The sequence below is a fragment of the Phyllostomus discolor genome, chromosome 6 (genome assembly GCF_004126475.2).
Source record: "Phyllostomus discolor isolate MPI-MPIP mPhyDis1 chromosome 6, mPhyDis1.pri.v3, whole genome shotgun sequence".
In the NCBI taxonomy this organism is placed as follows: domain Eukaryota; kingdom Metazoa; phylum Chordata; class Mammalia; order Chiroptera; family Phyllostomidae; genus Phyllostomus; species Phyllostomus discolor.
In genome coordinates, this window is record NC_040908.2 from 49,309,581 (window position 1) to 49,330,694 (window position 21,114).

At 35.4% G+C, this 21,114-nt stretch overlaps 1 protein-coding gene and 1 long non-coding RNA gene across 19 annotated transcripts in view; both read left to right on the forward strand.

The window, feature by feature from the left end:
* The window catches only part of TIA1 (TIA1 cytotoxic granule associated RNA binding protein), a 36,646-nt gene extending 17,593 nt beyond the window's left edge, over positions 1 to 19,053 (forward strand). For 9 of the 18 annotated variants that reach the window (XM_028516038.2, XM_028516040.2, XM_028516039.2 and 6 more), the window contains 7 exons: positions 3,326 to 3,401; positions 11,570 to 11,678; positions 12,065 to 12,160; positions 12,276 to 12,360; positions 13,177 to 13,300; positions 14,141 to 14,286; positions 16,363 to 19,053. In XM_028516038.2, coding sequence (XP_028371839.1) covers positions 3,326 to 3,401; positions 11,570 to 11,678; positions 12,065 to 12,160; positions 12,276 to 12,360; positions 13,177 to 13,300; positions 14,141 to 14,286; positions 16,363 to 16,489 — 763 coding nt within the window. In that variant the 3' untranslated portion in view covers positions 16,490 to 19,053. Of the gene's footprint in view, positions 1 to 14; positions 2,786 to 3,325; positions 3,402 to 11,569; positions 11,812 to 12,064; positions 12,161 to 12,275; positions 12,361 to 13,176; positions 13,301 to 13,439; positions 13,545 to 14,140; positions 14,287 to 16,362 lie in introns of those variants that run through there. The other 9 variants (XM_028516042.2, XM_028516044.2, XR_003684821.2 and 6 more) reach the window with 9 other exon arrangements.
* Positions 6,806 to 10,647, forward strand: LOC118501130. Its single transcript, XR_004903728.1, has 2 exons — positions 6,806 to 6,979; positions 8,829 to 10,647. It is a non-coding gene; the product is annotated as an uncharacterized LOC118501130 (long non-coding RNA).
* Positions 19,054 to 21,114: the final 2,061 nt, after the last annotated feature.

The following is a 21,114-nucleotide window of genomic DNA, read 5'->3' on the forward strand; positions in this document are numbered from 1 at the left end:
ACAGAAGATAAAAGTAAAATACTTTTAATTAGGAACAATCTTATTTAGGAGTACTTTGAAATTTTTTGTGAATTTTGGACATTAATTTTAACACTTGAATATAATGTATTACATTGTTTAGCAACTATTCATGCAGTTAAGAGCCAAAGATTGTTTTCCTTCTGATAAATAAATTTTTTGTCTTCAGTTATCTTAAAATCTTTTTTTCAATTGGCATTAGCTTTTGAGACAAATTTACTATTGTGCATCTTGTTTCATATATAAGTGTCTTGCTAGCTTGGTCATAATCTTTAGTAAACTCCTGCTGTGACTGAGGAATTTAGACCTTTTGGGCACTTCTATGATACCGTGCATTTTGTGTTAATCTATTTTAACAAAGAGAAACCTCATTTTAACACCAAAAGCAGTTACTAAATGTTAATTCCAAGGTATTTACCATCTTCTTGTTGTTACTGTTAATAGCAATAACAGTAATGCCTTTTGGTTTTTTGTGAAGCTCTGTCTTGCTTGCATTTGTTATTATTAATCAGCTTAAGCCCTTTGTAAATAGCTCACTCAGGGCATTATTCATCATAAAAGAACTTCACTATTTTGAAAAACATGCCATAATAGAGTAAGAATAATAATTTAATTGTAGTACTTTCTTACACATAATTACTGAATTTAGAAAAGAGAATTTTGTTAGGATTTCTGGTTGCTTTATTATTGTTGTTCCAGCTAAAAGAGAGTAAATTGTCTTAACTGAAGTCAAAAGGAATCACTAGCTTTGGTTTTGTTTGATGAACAGACCAGCAGCAAATAGAGGTGAGGAGAAAAGTAAATGCCAATAATTTGGTGATGAATTTTGGGAGAGTTTTCATTTGAAGAGTTGTATTTCATTAGTAGGATGATGAACGTGCATAATAAGGGAAAACTTTAAAGGCAGTTGGTGAGATTAGGGTTTATAAATAGACTCTTTTCTGGTAGGTGACTTTTTTTAATCCTACCCTAGGACATGCTTATTGATTTTAGAGAGAGGAGAAGGTGATGGAAAGGAATGTCAATCAGTTGCCTTTCACATGGGTCCTGACTGGAGACTGAACCTGCAACCTTCTGTTCAGGGGAAGATGCTCCATCCAACTGAACCACACTGGCCAGGGCTGATATTTTTCTTTATGAGAACTGATTAGGAAAATAAGTTCTAATTTCTTGATTGTTCCTTTTAGTCTGTCTTTGAATCTTGCTGATCATTAGCTTGCCTTCAAATATCTAGACTGGATGGTCTTAACTGTTGGCCTTTCAAAGGCTGTATAAATTTCTGTATACAAAATATGTTTGTTTTCTTTTTGGTATGGAGTATCTTTGTAAGTTCTATCATATTTCCAGAGTAGTCATAGGACCATAAAAGGATAAAAGAAGGATTAAAGAACCCTGGTTTAGATATTTGCTGCTGCTGCTTCCTTAGAGAATCCTGTCAAAAATAAGTAAGAATTAAATATATTTTAAGGCTAACATTTCCTGAAATTTAACCCTAGGGAAAAAAATTTCTAACATTTTAATAGATTAAATAGCTATTTTATTAAATGTTTTAATTTTTCTTGAGGTAACTTCTGAAAACATGGGAATTATTGTTTGGGATTAGATAAAGATTATTTAACAATCAGTGAAGTTAAGTTAAAGGATGTTCAAATTTTAGTAATTTCTTGACTTTTTAATCATGGATCAGTAATTTTTTTTTCTTAAATATGTTGGTATCATAATTATAGTCTGTAGATCTTATTATGGCCAACCATGATTATTTATGTATATATTAGTTTTTCTAGAGTAAGGCCTTTCCTTAAGTTTTATAATTTTTAGTTGAGGTAATATATAAATAATATTTAAGCTTTGGGCTACCCAAAGAGTGTGTTCCTAAATTTAAAAGAATCATTTTCAGTAGAGTAGCATCATTTCCTGATTATATTTGTTGTTAAAGGAAATGAATTGGTAACTATATATTAAAAGGTTCTTATGATAGTCTCAGTAGAAATCCTACAACAGTGAGTTACAGAAAATACACAATAAATGATGACCTAGTGAAATATTTAGTATAAAAAACATAGCTCTTTCCCTAATTAATATAGTAAACTCTTCCTGTTCCTTGAGTTTAGGGTAATCTAACAAGTTTTGGTATAGAAATGAATCAGCTACCAAATTGCATGTGTACCATTCAGATAATTTAATAAGTATTTTTACATAATAAGTGACTTGAATTAGTTTTCCCTTTTTACCCCTATGTCTTTGTCATTTTGACCCTAAACACTTCATAAATCACTCCTAAATTGATCAAAATATGCTTATGTATACTTAATATAAAATTATATTGCATGGCTTTCTGACTTGGGTTTTTATTGTGAAAGTGCCTGTTTTATTCATGTTGTCCTGAGAGAACAGCATTGTGACATACCTGGCTAACTTAAAAGCAGATTGCCTGTGAAGCACAATTTGAGTCCAATTTTTGAGGTATGGAGTTTTAGCTATCATGACTGGGTTTTTTACTCAATCTCAATAATAGGGCTCTGGTTATTTTGCAGAGTATCTCTGAAGAATGGACAGAATTGCCCCTGGCTAACTACAAGCTACGGTTCACAATGGATAAATGTTGGCGTGCTTTTTTACTTTCTGACTTTTTAAAATTTTGCTCTTATATCTTGTAGTTTCCAATCAATCTTATATGATTGCTACTTTAAAATTCAGTATAAAATCCTTTCATATATAGTTTAAAACTAAAGTGTATGTGTAGTATTTTTCTTCAGTTATTAGCATTTCTGAAAATATCAAGTTTATCAAAATTTAAATAGTCCATAAGGAGGGGGATATGAATTGATCTGAGAAAATGATTTACTTAATTTAGGGAATATACATCTTTTTCATTTTCTTAGTTTCCAGTTTTCTATCTTAATTTTTTAATGATTAGGTAGTATATGGTATCAAATAGCAAATTATAAATTGCATGGTTAAACAAAGCCATTCATCTAATGTGCCTGTGAACCCTAATAAGTGGTTTAGTAATTTATCTGAATAGCTGTCTGCACCATGCTTAGTATTTAAAAGTTTAAAACTTTTGAAATGGGAGGCAGTTTCTGTACAATGTATACATACATATTTAAGAAGTTATTGATTTGCATGTTATAAAATTAAGCCTCATTTGCTAATACATGATAAATTTTATAGAATAAAAGGTGAATTTGTGTTAAAGGTTCATTTTAGTGAAGATGAAACCTGAAAATGAGTTGTGTGTGAAATTCTCACTTCTTGTCCACAGGAGAGTTTGCAAACCTAAACTTCTGATTGCTTCTGATTTCAGAGACGCCCGAGTGGTAAAAGACATGGCAACAGGAAAGTCTAAGGGATATGGCTTTGTCTCTTTTTTCAACAAATGGGTGAGCTCGATAAAAAGTGCATGTGCAGTACTTCAAGAGTAAAGAATGAAATATGCATTTATTTTAGTTATTAATCTTTTCTTTCATGTGCCATTTGTTCATTTCACTGAAAATTAACACCTTCAACTAAAGGATATGTTCTTTCTCCTCTTTGGCTATTTATTCACTTCTGTTTAGTACCTATGCATGCAGAGTACTGATAAATGTTTTCAGAATATAGAAAGTGGACATGTTTAAATTATCAGCCAAAGATATTGAAAATCTCATTTTATCAACCTGTTTATATGCCCATGATAATTTAAAGTAGCTAATAAAATGCTTCAATAGGTGGGGACTTTTTTAACTGTTTATTATGTACTTGAAATGTTTCATCATTTCTTTCATCCAACAAACATTTACTGATACTAATTCACATGGATTTGAAATTTCTGGTTTTTCCAGAGAAAAGGAGGACAGTGCAATTTATCAAATGAGAGGTGAGAGTAGGGTATAAAGAAAGAAAAGGCTCATTTCATGTGACAGCTGGAGAAATCTTTTTGTGTCCTCTATACAGTGTAAATACTGTGCTGTAGGTATTTTTTTTAAAAAGGCCTTGGCTGGTGTGGCTCAGTGGATTGGGTTGCTCGGATTCCCCCTCAGGGTACATGCCTGAGTTGCAGACCAAGTCCCCTGTTGGAGGTATCTGAGAGGCTCTTGCATAAGGATATTTCTTTCCCTCTCTCCCTCCTTCCCCTCTCTAAAAATAAAATCTTTTTTAAAAAAGAATATGAAGCTTTGTAAGTACAGATTATGGAAAGATTTCATGGTATATTGTTAGGTGGAAAGCTTATTTAGGTGTAAAAGGGAAAGAGAACATATGTTTTGTATGGTGGTGCATGCGTGTGTGTGTTTTCTTTGCTCATAAACAACCTTGTTGCAGCTTTCCTGTTAGTGAGTAGGTAATAAGAGTTAGGCAGATGGGGGACAAAGAGGAAAGTTTCTCACTGTATTGTATGTTTGAGGTTTGAACCTTGTAAATGTATTACAAGTTCAAATAAAGTAATTAGTGTTTTAGTGTGGTAACTCAAGGTTTAAAACAGTTAAATGCAGAGATATCACACTTCCAAAAATATAGGAGTGGGAAATTTGATAGGCACTAGTCTTGCAGTATACACAAAGGTTTCATTAACCTTGGGTTTTCTTGTATTGCCTCTATGTTATGACTTTTTTGTCAATGGTAAGTACAGATTTACTGTACTTGCTGTGTAAGAGTGCCTTAGAATGAACCATTGAAAGTTTTTTATAGTATAAAATGTGTTTTAGAAAAGACTTTTCTTGGTTTAGTAAAGGGAATATTTGAAATAGATACATAATTTCTTGATGGCTTCAGATTGAATACATCAGCATCAGTTATTGTGCCAGTTCCTTCTTGGTTTTTACAGTTATGCCAAATAGTGTCAGACTATTTTGTTTTTTCTAGTTCCCGTGTCTACTTAAATTGGAACTAATACTAATACCTGGTTATCCCTCACTGTGAGTTCTTGATGAGGAATATTGGCTATAGCATGCAACCATTTTGCCTAGAATTTACTTTTCAAATAAAAAATCTGCCCTAAAAATGTTTACATGGATTACACATTCAGATAAGGGAATGTAGAATGCAGTAGCATTGCTCAGTTCACACAGGAACATTGTGTCTTCTGGGTGGATTATTTAAGTGTATAATGCAGTATAGCTATCATCTTCTCGTGAAGTGAAAATGTCTTCCAAGAAAGGGAAAAAATCTGTGAAGAAAGTGGGTAAACCTAAGAGGTCAGGAAGAACCCACATATTAGAAGAAAAATTGTAAATGGTAAAGCATATTGAGAAGTGAAAACACAAAATTCTACCATATATTGTCCCATCTACCAATTATAAAATTTTTTTCTGTGAGAAGAGAAAATAAAAACTGTGAGAATGTAGTTGGTTCTGAAGGCTTTACTGTTAATCATAATAGTTAGGAAAATACCCCATATATTGGGCTGATGCCACAAATAGTGTGAGTTCCTTGGAGGGTGGATATATATAGGATTTTTAGTATACTATTTGAGAAAGTAGGTTGGAAGCTTTGGGTGGAATAGGAATTTGCTCTTTCCATTTGAGATAATGGAATAAAGGTTCCTGCTTTAGATACATTACATATTATATATGTATAATATATATATATATATATATATATATATAAAGATTTTATTTATTTATTTTTAGAGAGTGAGGAAGGGAGACAGAAAGAGAGGGACAAAAACATTGATGTGTGAGAGAAATATTGATCATTGCCTCTTGCATGTCTGCAGCTCGGGACCTGGTCTGTAACCCAGGCATGTGCCCTGACCTAGAATCAAATTGTCAACCCTTTGGTTTGCAGGCCGCTACTCTGGCCAGAGCAAGTCCCCTGCTATATAAAAATCACTATTAAATGCATATTTAGTTTGAAATAGAATCAGATAGCAAAGAATGTCTGTGGGTGGCCTCTGGAGTTAGCCAGAGATGAATTTGAACCCTGACAACCATCACAACTTTGAGTAAGCAGTTTGATCAAATCTTCTTGAGTTTATATTTCAGGTTTTATGAAACCTGTGATGTGTGATTACTAGACACTGGTGTTGTGAAGTGCCACAGTCCAGATTGCAGTTACTCCCTTTGCCTCTACCCATGTTATGCATGCTAGGCAAACCCCAATGTTGATTGAACATACCTTTTTTTTTTTTTGCCTACTCTGCCATAAGTGAATGTTGCTACAGAAAAACTGGTTTCACTTCTAATTTAATGGTCATACACGTTAGATGAGCACATAATGCTATGTTTGCAAACCTGTTTCTCTAGTAAATTTGATGTTCTGTTCTTTTTATTTTTCTACTTACTGATTTTAGAGAGAGAGAGAGGTACATTGATTTGTTGTTCTACTCGTTTATGCAATCATTGGTTGGTTATTGTATGTGTCCTGACCAGGGATCCAACCCACCACTTTGGTACATCAGAGAGCATTCTAACCAACTGAGCAGCCAGGGCTGCATTCTTTGTTAACTATTTCATGTCCCCTCCTATCTCCTCAAATAGTCTTTACTCTTCTCCACCATCACTCTGAGTTGCATGCTTCACTAAGAAAATAAAAGCTATCATACAGGAATTCCTCAGATTTTTTTAAAGCTTTTTTGTTTTCGTTTTGTTTTGTTTTTGTTGTTTTTTATTTTTTTTACTTTTAGAGAGGGGAAGGAGGGAGAAGGGGAGAGCAACACCAGTGTGTGGTTGCCTCTCCCACTCCCCCCACCAGGGACCTCTCTGGTATCCTCATCTAGTAGCTGCATCACTTGGATCTTTGTCTTCATCTTTACATAGTCCCCTTCCCTCTGTGTGTATCCACATCAGCTTCTCCTCTTCTTATAAGGACCTCATCTTAACAAATACATCTGCAAAGACCCTATTTCCAAGCAAGGTCACATTCATAGTTACAGGGATATGGTGTTAGTTAGAGCTTCATATTAATTTAAGGGACACATTTCAACCCATAACGGTAGATAAAGATCGTATGGCGTTCAACAAACTGGTCGGTGTGGTGAACAGTGTTTCTTTTTTTTTTTTTTTTTAATATATTTTATTGATTATGCTATTACAGTTGTCCCATTTCCCCCCTTCTCTCCCCTCCACCCTGTACCCCCCTCCCACCCACATTTCCCCCTTTAGTTCATGTCCATGTGTCATACTTACGAGTTCTTTAGTTTCTACATTTCCCATACTATTCTTGCCCTCCCCCTATCTATTTTCAACCTACATTCTATGCTACTTATTCTCTATACCTTTTCCCCCTCTCTCTTCCTCCCACCCCCCTGCTGCTAACCCTCCATGTGCCCTCCATTTCTGTGGTTCTGTTCCTGTTCTAATTGTTTACTTAGTTTCTTTTGGTTTTGCTTTAGGTGTGGTTGTTAATATTTGTGAGTTTGCTCTCCTTTTACTATACATGTCTTTTCTTTATCTTCTTCTTAGATAAGTCCCTTTAGCATTTCATAAAATAAGGGCTTGGTGATGATGAACTCCTTTAACTTGACCTTATCTGAGAAGCACTTTATCTGCCCTTCCATTCTAAATGAGAGCTTTGCTGGATAGAGCAATCTGGGATGTAGGTCCTTGTCTTTCATGACTTGGAATATTTCTTTCCAGCCCCTTCTTGCCTGTAAGGTCTCTTTGGAGAAATCAGCTGACAGTCTGATGGGAACTCCTTTGTAGGTTACTGTCCCCTTACCTCTTGCTGCTTCTAGGATTCTCTCCTTCGTTTTGACCTTGGCTAATGTAATTATGATGTGCCTTGGTGTGTTTCTTCTTGGGTCCAACTTCTTTGGGGCTCTCTGAGCTTCTTGGATTTCTTGGAAGACTGTTCCCTTTGCCAGATTGGGGAAGTTCTCCTTTATTATTTGTTCAAATACGTGCTCAATCTGTTGCTTTTCCCCTTCCGATTCTGGTACCCCTATAATTCGGATATTGGAACGTTTAAAGGTGTCTTGGATGCTCTTAATCTTTTCCTCAATTTTTTGAATTCTTATTTCATCATGCTTTCCTGCTTGGTTGATTCTATCTTCCTTCTGGTCCACTGTAGTGTTTTGAGACTCATATTCCTTCCTTTCACTATTGGCTCTCCTCCGCGTGTCTTCCTGCATCTGTTTTATGGTAATCTGCATTCTTTCATCTAAATTTCGTCCAAAATCAATCAGTTCTGTGAGCTTTCTGATCACCAGTGTTTTGAACTGCGCATCTGATAGATTGGCTAATTCTTGGTCACTCAAAAGGATGAGTCCTGGGGGACTGATCTGCTCTGTTGAAAACATATTTTTTTTTTCCCCGTCTCTCCTTTTTTTTTTTTTTTTTTTTCCGGTCTGGTTGCTCTTGTTGCGGTGGGGGGCGGAGCCTTAGGTGCTCACCGGGGCTGGGCACCCCAGTCGCTAGATTGTGACGTTATCTGTGGGGGCGGGGCGGGAGCGGGGAGGGAGAAAACAATGGCGGTAGTTCCATTCCCCTGGACTCAGACCTTTGTCTGGGCTTCTGGGCCGCGGGTTCTGCCCTGGTCCACAATCGCTACCCCTCTGGGTCTGCCAGCCGCAGCTTGCGTACTCAGGGATCACCGCTGCCTTCTTGCTCGCCGGATGGCTTTTGTGCCGATTTCGCGCCAAACTTTCCCCCGACCTCCGCGCGCCGCCAGCCCCGCGCCCGCCCGGCTTATCTTCTCCTACCAGTCCGGATGAACGCATCTACTTCAACTTCTTGGCTTCCCGACTTCCATTCAGATAAATCCTCTGCCAGATCTGGGTGTTATTCTGATAGTAAATTATTGTTGTAAATTATTGGTTTTCTAATCTTGGTTGTACGAGGAGGTATGGTGCGTCCACCTATTCCTCCATCTTGCCGGAAGTCCGCCAACAGTGTTTCTTTAAAAGAATACAATAGTACCCCTTATCTGCACTTCACTTTCTTTGGTTTTAGTTACCCAAAGACAACCACCATCTGAAAATACTAAATGGCTAATTCCAGAAGTAAACAACTAATACATTTTAAATTTAATGCCATTTTGACTAATGTAATGAAATCTCCATCCCACTTAGGACATTAATCATCTCTTTGTTCAGTGTTATCCACACAGTATATACTACCTGCCCATTTGTGGGTTAGCTGTCTATTATCAGATCAACTGTAGCAGTACTGCAGTGCTTGTTTTCAAGTAATCCTATTTTACTTAATTATGGACCCAAAGTACACAAATAGTGATGCTAGCAATCATCTGTGTCAAAGAGAAGCCATAAAGTGCCTTCTTTGAGTGAAAGGTTAGTACAGTACATTAAGATATTTTGAGACAGACCACATTCACATAAGTTTTATTATGGTATATTGTTCTATTTTATTAGTTATTGTTAGTAATCTCTTACTATGCCTGATTTATAAATTAAACTTTATCATAGGTAGGTATGTATGTATGCATGTTTGTGTATATGGGAAAAACATAGCATATATAGGGTTTGGTACTATCTGCATTTTCAGGCATAAACTGAGGGTTCTGGAACATATTCCTTACACATAAGGGGAAGCTACAGTATGTATTTCCTTTTTGTGGGTCTCAAGATGGCTTTTATCCTTGACTTTGTCTGTTCTTTTTCTAAGTTAAGTCCACATTTGACACATGCAGACCAAAGCTGCACCCCAATTACTTTTCAGTTCACTCTAAGCTGGCTTTTTTTTTCTCTCTAGTATCTCTCTATCATTGTCCACCAACACTTCTGTTTTAAAGTTCAGTTCTTGGCTCTGTGACAGTATATTTTTGTGGATTTCTTCCTTCATCACTAGCTACTCCTTAGTCACCTTAGCTGTCAACTTTTCCTTTACCCAACATTCAGGTTTGCTGCATTTCAGGGGCTCTGTCCCAGGATGCTTTCTTTTCTCGCTCAAATTTTTCTCCGTGACTCTAATTTTATATCTCCAGTTCAGTTTATTTCTTTGTGCTCTATGCATATAAATGAATGATCTTCATGTAAGTCTCTTATAAGCATCTCAGACTTAATGTGTCTTCAGTGGAGTTCTTTGTTTCTTCCTCAAAACTTGTTCCGCTCCTCCCTCGCAGGTTTCGTATTTCAGAAAATGCTAGTGGTACTGTCCTGCCCTACTATCGAAGTAGGAATTAGGAAATATCTTTCATTCCTCTCCTTTTACTTACTATGCATCCCCTAGTTCTGTTGACTTCCTTTAGATTACATTCACTGCTACTGTACTAGTCCTGACTGCAAACATTTTTTAAATCTGGATATTATATTAGTCTCATAAAATATCTTTGTCCTTTTACTACCCATTTCCCTAAACCATTCTCCTCCTAGTACTAAGAATGGCCTTCTTAAAACATGAATTAGAGCATGATAATCTCTTACTTAAAATCTTTCTGGTTTTTCTTCTGGCGCCCTTCCTTTTTGCTCAGTAGATTCCACTGAAATTTAGTCATCTTTCATATTCTTTCAGGTGCATATGAATCTCTTTATTGCCTTTACACACTTTACAATGCTTTTCCTTCTACCTGGGCTTTCTTCCCTGGTGTTGTGACTTGGCTAGCTCCTTTTCCTCTCAATTTCTGCTCAACTATCATTTCAAAGAGACCCTCCCTAATCATGCTAGCTAAAGTAGATCCCCATGTCCGTAACTCTATCTCAACCTTTTGTTCTGTCATGGCATATACAGTTTGCAATTACTTTATTTGTTCCCCCAAAATATGTAAGCAGCGTGGCAACAGAGATCACGTCTGCCTCACTCACCAACATATCCCTAGCACTTAATCTGCTGCCTAAAACATGATAGCTGTTTAATGTTTACTTGTTGAATAAAATGAGAAATGAAATGCAGTGGTACCTTAGTACTTGTCGGCTTCAGAACTTGTCAAACCTGGTACTTGTCATGTTTTGACAAGAAAAAAAATGTTTCAGATTTCGAAACTTATTCACCACCTTGTCATACCTGCTAAAACTTGTATAAGTCATGACACTACCCCCCAAAAGAAGATGCTTCATCAGTCATCACTTGCTCGTCACTCATTGGAATGACTTAATTACGAGTACTGAGGTGTCACTGTACTGTCATTAGCAAACTTCTATAAAGTGAGACTTTCATCCGTAATACTCCAATTTATTATATGAACTTTTAAGACAGCTACCTCAGAAGGGTTTTTGGGCTTTGGTTTTTTTCGCTGATTAACATCACCAAAATTTGATATCTAAATAAAAGAAAGATAATTTATTTTTTTTATTCTTTTTATTGTTGTTCAATTACAGTTGTCCCAGTTTCCCTCCCCTGCCCTTGCTCTCACTTGCCCTGTCCATTCCCCCCTCACCCCATTGTCCTTGTCCTTGGGTCCTTTATACATGTTCCCTGACTTAACCCTTCCCCTTCTTTCCCCCATCATCCCCCCACACACACCTCCCCTCTGGTCACTGTCAGTATGTTATTTCTGTGTCTAAAGAAAGATAAAAGTACCATTGCATTTTAGATGAGCTATCATATATTGTGTACTTCAGAAAGCATTTTCATTTAAAAATATTTGTGAAAAGCATACACAAGTTTTCTCTGACCAACAGTTTTTAAACACTAACTAATAGTGGGTTCTTTGTTATTTCTAATGTTGTGTGGAACAGGATGCGGAAAACGCCATTCAACAGATGGGTGGCCAGTGGCTTGGTGGAAGACAAATCAGAACTAACTGGGCAACCCGAAAGCCTCCAGCTCCAAAGAGTACATATGAGTGTAGGTGTATTGGAGAAGAAAAGGAAATGTGGAATTTTGGAGGAAAATACACTAGATTTTAAATGTTAGAGCTGTTCCCGGAGACTTATTGCAGAACTAGATGAGAAGCAAATCAAGACTACTATTCTAAAATGTACTTAGTTTCATTTTGTAATTACACATAATAAATATTATCTCTAATGTCAAGTCTCCTGTTAAATAGACAGTATTGGGTAATATTTTAGACATTCTTGGGGGAGGTTTAATCTTCATTCATATGTAATATATATGACATAAGTATTTTGGTCAAGGTAACTATTACCATTACAGTAGTGTAGTTAATACTGCATTCCTCTTTCTGAACATTTTATTTAATGAATTAAAAACATAAAACTTTCCATCCCCAGCAAACACCAAACAGCTCTCATATGATGAAGTCGTAAATCAGTCTAGTCCAAGCAACTGTACTGTATACTGTGGAGGTGTCACTTCTGGGCTAACAGGTATGGGAGCTTTACTTGTGTGGCATTTTGAGATTAATTTTTAAACTGAAAAGCTTAATATTGCTAGGATTTTAATTTAACTTAATGGGTTTAAAAATTTTTTTTGTCTTAACAGAACAACTAATGCGTCAGACTTTTTCACCATTTGGACAAATAATGGAAATTCGAGTCTTTCCAGATAAAGGATATTCATTTGTTCGGTAGGGGTAGTTTTGTTTTTTTCTTTTAATCTTTTTCCCCCAAAACTATTTTTAAATATTTAATTTAGTGGTTTTCTTAAAAATTTACCTTGGTAGCCCTGGCTGGCGTAGCTCAGTGGATTGACCGTGGGCTGTGAACGAAAGTGTCACAGGTTTGATTCCCAGTCAGGGTATATGCCTGGGTTGCAGGCCATGACCCCCAGCAACCACACATTGATGTTTCTCTCTCTCTCTCTCCCTCTCCCCCCCCCTATAAATAAATAAATAAATAAATAAATAAATAATTTGCCTTAGTTATAAAGAAATAAAAATTTCTCTTAGCATTGAGTGTATTTGCCAGGATTTTTTTTTATAGCTCCCTTCTTCCAACACAAAGCCAGTAAAATATCCTGTATTAAAAGAAGTTTTTCCAAGCCCTAGCCTAGTGGCTCAGTTGGTTGGAGCATCATCCCGAACACCAAAATGTTCAGTTCTTGGTGGGGGCACATACAGGAGGCAGCCAGTTGATGCTTCCTCTCTCTCTCTCCCCCGTCCCCTCATTCCCTCCCTCCTTCCCTTACTCTACACACACACACACACTCCCTCCCTCCCTTACACCTACTAAAATCGGTGACCATATTCTCTGGTGAGGATATTTTTAAAAATGTTTCTCCAGAATTACAAGATCTTTAGGGTAGGGGAAGCAAAGAAAATATGCCATGTATTGATTCTTATGTATGAACTGCCTGGCTCAACTTGATTTTTAAAAATAAGGTTTTATTCTGAACTATTTAAAATAATTTATATTGAATGATTGTTAATAATTGTTTTTAATAGATTCAACTCCCATGAAAGTGCAGCACATGCAATTGTTTCTGTTAATGGAACTACCATTGAAGGTCATGTCGTGAAGTGCTATTGGGGCAAAGAAACTCTTGATATGATAAATCCCGTGCAACAGGTGAGAGGGTTCTTGACTTTGCAAAGTAATACTAATAATAAGGTTATTTGAAAATGAAATTGCTGATAATCCATGTTAATAAGTTTCTAGTTCATACTAAAATGACAGTATATAAGGGATCTTCCTACATGTATTATAGTTCCAGAGTGGTGGCTCATGGATTGCAGTTGTGACATGATGAATGTGACCGCCTCAATTGACTCATACACAGTGGATTTTAAAATGCTCCGACAAACCTAACAGGGTATTAAATTTTTTCTTAATACTTGGTAGATTTATTCACATACTCTTTGGAGAACTGACATGCATTGTTGACGCAATTGAAAAAAATGTAGTTATATTTATGTTTAGGGCTTTGGCATTTTGCTGCTTTTCTTTTTTCTAGGCAGCTTTAATGGTTAACTTGATCCCATAAAGATTTCTATGAGGGAATTGTAAATGGAGCATCACTATAAATAGGAGTAAGAAAACCCTAAACTATAAGTTCTTTAAATACACTGAATATAGAAGTAAATAATCTTTGTATTTTCCTTATCTAAAGGAAACAGTCATAAAAAGTGTACAGAACACTTGAACATTATACTGAGTTTAATATTTATTACTAGAACATTACGCATTGCCTTACAAAGAATATGCCATTCAGAGCATCAGGTTGAGTTACAGCAATATAACCTCACTTTTTTTTTTTTTAAAGCAGTCACTTGCTAAACTTTTGTTGATTCTTTCATTTTATATGTAATGATGGCCCTATGTATTATGGCTATGCATATTAGTTATTTGTGGTATATTAGGACCTAACTTCAAATAATACTAATAATCTGGTGTAATTTTACTTAATAGCCAAATCAAATTGGATATCCACAAGCTTATGGCCAGTGGGGTCAGTGGTATGGAAATGCACAACAAATTGGCCAGTATATGCCTAATGGTTGGCAGGTACCTGCATATGGAATGTATGGCCAGGCATGGAACCAGCAAGGATTTAAGTAAGCATATTTGCTCTTTTCCTTTATTATTAGCCTTTGAAAATGTCAAGAACTTTGGGAGAGATTTTAAGTACCTTATTTTTTCAGACCATAACATGCACCTAGGTCTTAGAGGAGGAAAATAGGAGGAAAAAATTGAAGCAAAAAAATGTGGTAAAATATTTAATAACATAAATAACATAGTATTTCACCAATGTATATGTAAACAGAACTCAACAGCAGCATTAACAACCATTATTCCTCCCAAATGGTGGGAGTGGAGTGCTCTTACAGTCCAAAAAATATGGTAATTAGTAGGCAATGTGGCCCTCTTTCTAAAGCATAGCTTTAGCCTTTGAAGGATTTATTTAGAGTGGTTTTTAATTTATAGTTTTTGGTATATCTCTTTAAAATTTTTCCCAGAGAAATGTTGCCTTGAAGTTAAACCAGCATTACAAGAATTTGGGTAATGAAGCAACTAATATTTAAGTAAGAAAATAAGAGCTTGCTCTGGCTGGTGTGGCTCAGTGAGTTAAGTACCAGCCTGCAAACCGAAAGATTGCCAGTTCAATTCTTAGTCAGTGCACATGCCTGAGTTGCGGGCCAGGTCCCTGGTTGGGGGCATGCAAGAGGCAACCGATTAATGTTTCTCTCCCTCTCTTTGTCTCTCCCTTCCCCTCTCTCTAAAATTAATTAAAATAAAATTTTAAACAGAAAATAAGGTCTTAATAGTTATTAGCTTTCTTGTGACTAATGGTCACTTGGCAATTCTTTCATCGAATTTTGTTGCTGGTGATTTTATTTTGTTTTTTTTTCTGTGCAAAAGGGTTTATTGTCCCATGGAAACTTCTTGATAAACCCTGAATTGTGTAATTTTGCTTAAATTTCTGAGAAACAAACTAGAAATTAAAGTACTTTTTTACAATTTTTATTTAAAAAGTAATCATATTTATAATGTTGAAAAACTTTATGAACTTACATATGCTGTAATTGTTTTACTTTCTTCTTTGAGTAATATAAATGTCGTATCAAATGGTCAGGTTTATTTTAGGAAATTACTTGTTCAGTGTTTGTCCAACCCAGTTGGACAATATTCCTTCCTGAAACAAACCAATAAACAAGTGTTGGAGAGGCTGTGGAGAAAAGGGGACCCTAGTGCACTGTTGGTGGGACTGCAGACTGGTACAACCACTATGAAAAACAGTATGGAATTTTCTCAGAAAACTAAAATGGATCTGTCTTTTGACCCAGCAATTCCACTGCTAGGATTATATCCTAAGAACCCTGAAACACCAATCCAAAAGAACCAATGCACCCCAATGTTCATAGCAACACAATTTACAATATCCAAGTGCTGGAAGCAGCCTAGGTGCCCATCAGTAAATGAATGGATCAAAAAACTATGGTACATTTACACAATGGAATTCTATGCAGCAGAAAGAAGGAGCTCCTACCATTTGCGACAGCATGGACGGAGCTGGAAAGCATTATGCTAAGCGAAATAAGCCAGGTGGTGAAAGAAAAATACCATATGATCTCACCTTTAACAGGAATTTTATCAACAAAACAAACAAGCAAAATATAACCAAAGACACTGAAATTGAGAGCAGGCTGACAGTGATCAGAGGGGAGAGGGGAGGGAATTTCAGGGGAAAAGGGGAAGAGTTTGCAGGAACAAGCATGAAGGACATGTGGACAATAACAAGGCAGGGAGTGGAAACAGGAGGGAGATGTGGAGGGCTGTGGGTTTGGGCTGGGATGGGGATAAAAGGCAGAAAACTCTACTTGAACAACGATGAAAAAATTTTTTTAAATTCCTTCATGATATGAAAGATGAGTTTTCTCTGATGTCAAAGGGGATAAATGTTTACAGTTAAGGGTATTTTCATAGCTGTAATTAAACTGCGCGAATTAAGCCTATGAGGGTGCTTGTTTTTAAGAAGAAGAAAAAACTTTTGCTTTCCTTTCATAACAATTCTTACATTTGGGCTTCAGAGAAAGTATATTTCCTTTATGTATGTTATTTATTCTTTGCATTATATTTTGTTTTAACCAGTGGATTTCCCTCCCCTCTGCTTCTTTCACATGCTCTACCAGTCAGACACAGTCTTCTGCGCCGTGGATGGGACCAAATTATGGAGTACAGCCTCCTCCAGGACAGAATGGCAGCATGTTGCCTAATCAGCCTGCAGGGTATCGAGTGGCAGGGTATGAAACCCAGTGAAAAAGGACTCCAGAATCTAAAGCCAGTGGCTCAAGGCTACAGGGAGTGTAGTAAAGCCGTTGTTTACTTAAAGATTTATCAAATCAGTCCGTGCAAATGTCAGATACAATATATTTATTTAAAAGGTTCAATTTTTAATCATGAATTTACTTACCATCCATATTGTTTTAAAAAGAAACAAGATGCTGGATGTCTGCCAATTTTTGCATTCATCAACTTTTTAAATAAAGTTTCTCAGATCCTTGTTTCAAATACAAATGCAGGGATTGCTGCCACTTTTTTTAAAATTAAGAGGCAGAAAATTGCACAATGTTGAACTTTTTTCCACTAAAGTAGTGTGCAGTTTTAGTTTGCATTCCTAATATGATTTCAGACATGTAATATAAAGATGTTTAAAAAAAAAAGCCAAAACTGTGCAAAGCCTAGAAGTTCTTTGTAATCTTCAGCTTGTGCACAATTCTGTTTTAAGTTTGTTTTTATTTTTTTTTTAAGGTATTGTTTGAACGATCTCATCTTTACCATTTTCCCTTTGGGGTTTTTAAATATAAATTATTAGTTTACATCATTTTTGTATCTACATTTTTTCAGAAATTTGTCTTGCCTTATTAAAGTTCTGTAAAATATACTTAAATGGGAAAAAAGAAGTTCACTTAGATTGAAAACTTTTCTCAGATGGATTAATTGCATTCATCTTACATTTTATATGAGAAGGTGCCTCAAGAACTCCCTGTTGACCTTGTTTAAAAGAATTTTTATCTTCTGATAAATTTTGCTGTGTACCAGGAAATACAAAAACAAAACTTGTTACTAAAGAAAATCTCTGAAATGTGATGAGTTATTTTGAACCTGTGCTAATTTCATATGTCAACTTCTACATTTACATGTGTTATTTCATTATGTAAAATGTTTGACCAGTTTAGTATTTTGCACCGTTAGGAGACTTTGTATGTCATTCCCTTCTTAAAGGTATCATTCAGAGTTGACAGGAGATTTATAAGGTTTTAAGTTGTTTGCATGTGAATATCAAATATACACTTTGGTAGTCTTTGAATGCAAAGTCATCTGCTCTTGTTTTTTGAGAATTTTGAAACAAAAATTTATGTAAAGAAATACATTAATTTGTCATTTTCTAGTGCATATGTACTCAAAAAGAGTAAATCAACTTAATCTTAATTTGTACAAATGATAGCTGTGAAACTGTAGAAAATCCTTATGTCAGGCTTGGGTTTGTTGTGAACTCCAAAATTAGCCTGAAGAACCAGCTGAGCAAAGCATTTTTTAAATGTTCAGAGGCCAAAAGATAAACAAACAAAAAAACCTTAAAATCCTACCTCTTTAAACAGCCTTCAAAGAGGAGAATCCTCAGTGCAATCATTATTTTGATTCTTTTGGTACCTGCTTTCCTGGAGTTCCCAATTTTATTATTTTTGGGTGGCTCCTAGGATTAGAGGTTTAATTTTTGATGGCATTGTTCTAGTTTTGAAATTTCTAGTACATTTCAGAGTCTCTTAAATTAGTTATGGGAGATTTTGTTTTGTTTCATTTTCAGTGAAACTCACAAACTCCCTTCTTCCTTGACTCACAAAGGGCCCCAGTATACATATTTGGGTGGGCAGTTGTTTTTAAGACCTTCAGTGAGCTCCTAGCATTTTATTTAGGAACAGAAAAGGCCTGTGTAAATTTTGTGTTTTCCTGGCCAGTAGTATTCTCCAAGCAGGAGCAAATGACTCTAAGCTGGTCTCTAAGCCAATACTCTTGTAAACCAGAGCCCAGGAAAGACAACTAGTAGGTATATAATTCTCTGGAGCTCAATTCTATGCAGTTGTACTGATGTTTCATTAAGTCACTGTGTATTTTTAAGTGTTACATTAAAAGTTGCTTTATGAAAGATGAGCAGATTTTTTAAAATACCTGGAAATTTTATTTCCTTGTTAACTTCTACAGATCAGGGCATGCAACCAAAAGCAGCTTAAGCGAAATACTCAAAAAATAAAATATCAGGAGCTATTTTTAAATTCTTCTGGCTTATGTTTCTATTTTAGGACCCTTATTTTTCTGTTTCAGAAATATTTTACTACACAACTGTGGAATGCAGGGTAAATTATTTGAGCATAGATAATTTAATCAAAAATATAGTTTTTCTTTCATTTTGACTATCTCAAGTAATAACACTTTTCATTAGCCAGTATATTTTTTTATTGCACAAATCTTAAAATGTACATTGACTACTTTTTGAAAAGAAAGTGGTATTATTCATGATGAAAAGGTTACTACTGAACAAATTCATATTTCAGGAACATTGCTAACTTTGGTTTAAATCTTACTCTAGTGTTAAAACAAATCATTCAGAGACTTTTCAGTCTAAACCTACTGTCATTAGTATCAGGTAAGGAAATTAAAAGTTTTTAAAATGGTTTTATTCTCTGCGATATGCATTCAGATTTTACTTTAAAATACATCTGGTACTGTAAAGAACCTAAAGTGATTCACACTTAATGAATGGGTCATTAATCCAGTATTTTTTGCCCTGTTTGGATATTAAAATTCCTTTATGTTTTCTATAACCTGTGGGATCTTCTTGCAGTGATTATTGTGTGATTTTGGGGGGTTTTGGTGTAGCTATATTGTTACATTCATTCAAATACTTGTTTGATTTTTTTAAAAAAATCTTATTCCAGAAACAATGGTTTGCATTGTGTTACTATTTGATGGCACAAAGAATTGGAATTCTCTGGATTCAACTCCTTATGGAAACCAAGATCTCATTTTCCTTGTTGATATTATCTCTATGTTGAAAACAAGATTCACATCGTAGTTTTATTCTTCTCTTTTGTCCCTGTGCTTCCTCCTCTTCCTTTTGTATATGATGTGTTAGAGTTATATTACATTTGAGAAGGCAGTTGATAGGACTAGATTGCATATATAAAGAGAGTTAGGTTTATTAAGTGCTGTAGGGTGTTCTTGAGGTTAGAGTGAGTTTGAAAAATAAAATGTGTTTATAGGAAATAAAAAGCACACCATTTCCATGAAAGAGTGATTTCTAAAAACAAAATCATTTTTTGTATGGGGATTATTACATTTTTTTTTCAGTCATTGCATTTTACTGTTGTGTTTAGAACTTGAAGAATATACCTCTAAAATATGAAATTTTCATTTAAGAGCCATAATAAAATGTATGTGAATGTGTCTCAATGGAATAGTATTTTATATTACAGCCTCTAAAGTTGGAGGCTAAAGTTATTTTGATAGTAATTCAACTTTTAGTTTCCTTTTTAAGGAAAAGGTAGACATCTGACTCAGGTTACTAAGCTAGGGTGAGATGCTGCACAGAAAATAGCATTTAAGCATAGTTTTACATACTGGATAAATGAGATCCCTAGCTCCTTCTTGTTGAGCTCTAGAGTATAAACGGCCACACCTGCACACACTAGGCAGGATCTGGAGGATTCTTCTTTGGAAAAACTAAACTTTTTTTTTTTTTTAGATTATTTATTTATTTATTTATTTATTTTTAGAGAGAGGGGAAGAGAGGAAGAAAGAGAGGAATGGAAACATTGATGTGTGAGAGATATATCAATCAGTTGCCTCTCATGCCTTCAACTGGGGATCTGGCCTGCAACCCAGGCATGTGACCTGACTGAGAATCGAACCAGTGTACTTTTAGTTCACAGGCAGGCGCTCAATCCACTGAGCCACACCAGCCAGGGCAAAAAACTCTTGAGATTAGAGACAGATGCTGACATTTGAGGGTCTTCACCAAAAAACCAAATGGCCACCAATCCCCCTACAGTGAGGAGTATGCCAATCATTAAGCCCTTCTCATGAACACAAATCTTCCAAACAGGTTTTTAATGCTTCTCTTTTAAATAAAGACAACCAAAGACCACCAGAAATTGAGGGAAAATTTTATTGTAATTGATAGATCTAAACAAAAAGCAACTATCAAAGAATCAGAAAATTGTCAAGAACTATAATATCCTGAGATGAAAGAAGATACTATATTCAAGAAATTAGAACAGGATACTAGTAAAACATCAGAACAAAAAACTAAAATAGTAAATTCAGTGAGATTATTAAAAGACAAATATTCTAGAATAGAAATGAAAAATACAGGGGAAAAAATACAGATCAATTCAGGAGGTTTAATATACAACCAATAGGCCTAGGAAAGGAACTGAGAAAATAAGGGAATAGGTGGACTTAATTGGAAAATAAAAGAGAATTTCCCTGGTAAAATGATTCTCAAGATTGAAAGAAGGCTACTGAATCAGCACAACAGATAAAAAGACCCTTACAAGGGCATACCACTGTGCAATTTTAGGATACCAGACATGACAAAGAGAATATTCTAAAATTTACCAGGTAGCACAAGGGTTGAGAAAATACTCAACCAAAACATTGGAAACAGGATCAGTGGGGTATTATCTTAAAAAGTTTGAATTCTCTATCCAATTGTTTTGTCCTGATACAAATAGAATAAAGGCATTTTTAGACATACAGGTTCTCAAAAGATTGTCTTCCCATTCACTGCTTCTCATCTACTGGATACACTGTCGAAACAAGAAAATAAAAGAAAAAATAGGTAGTGTCTAGAAACAGGATCCAACACAGGAGTGAAAGAAAGG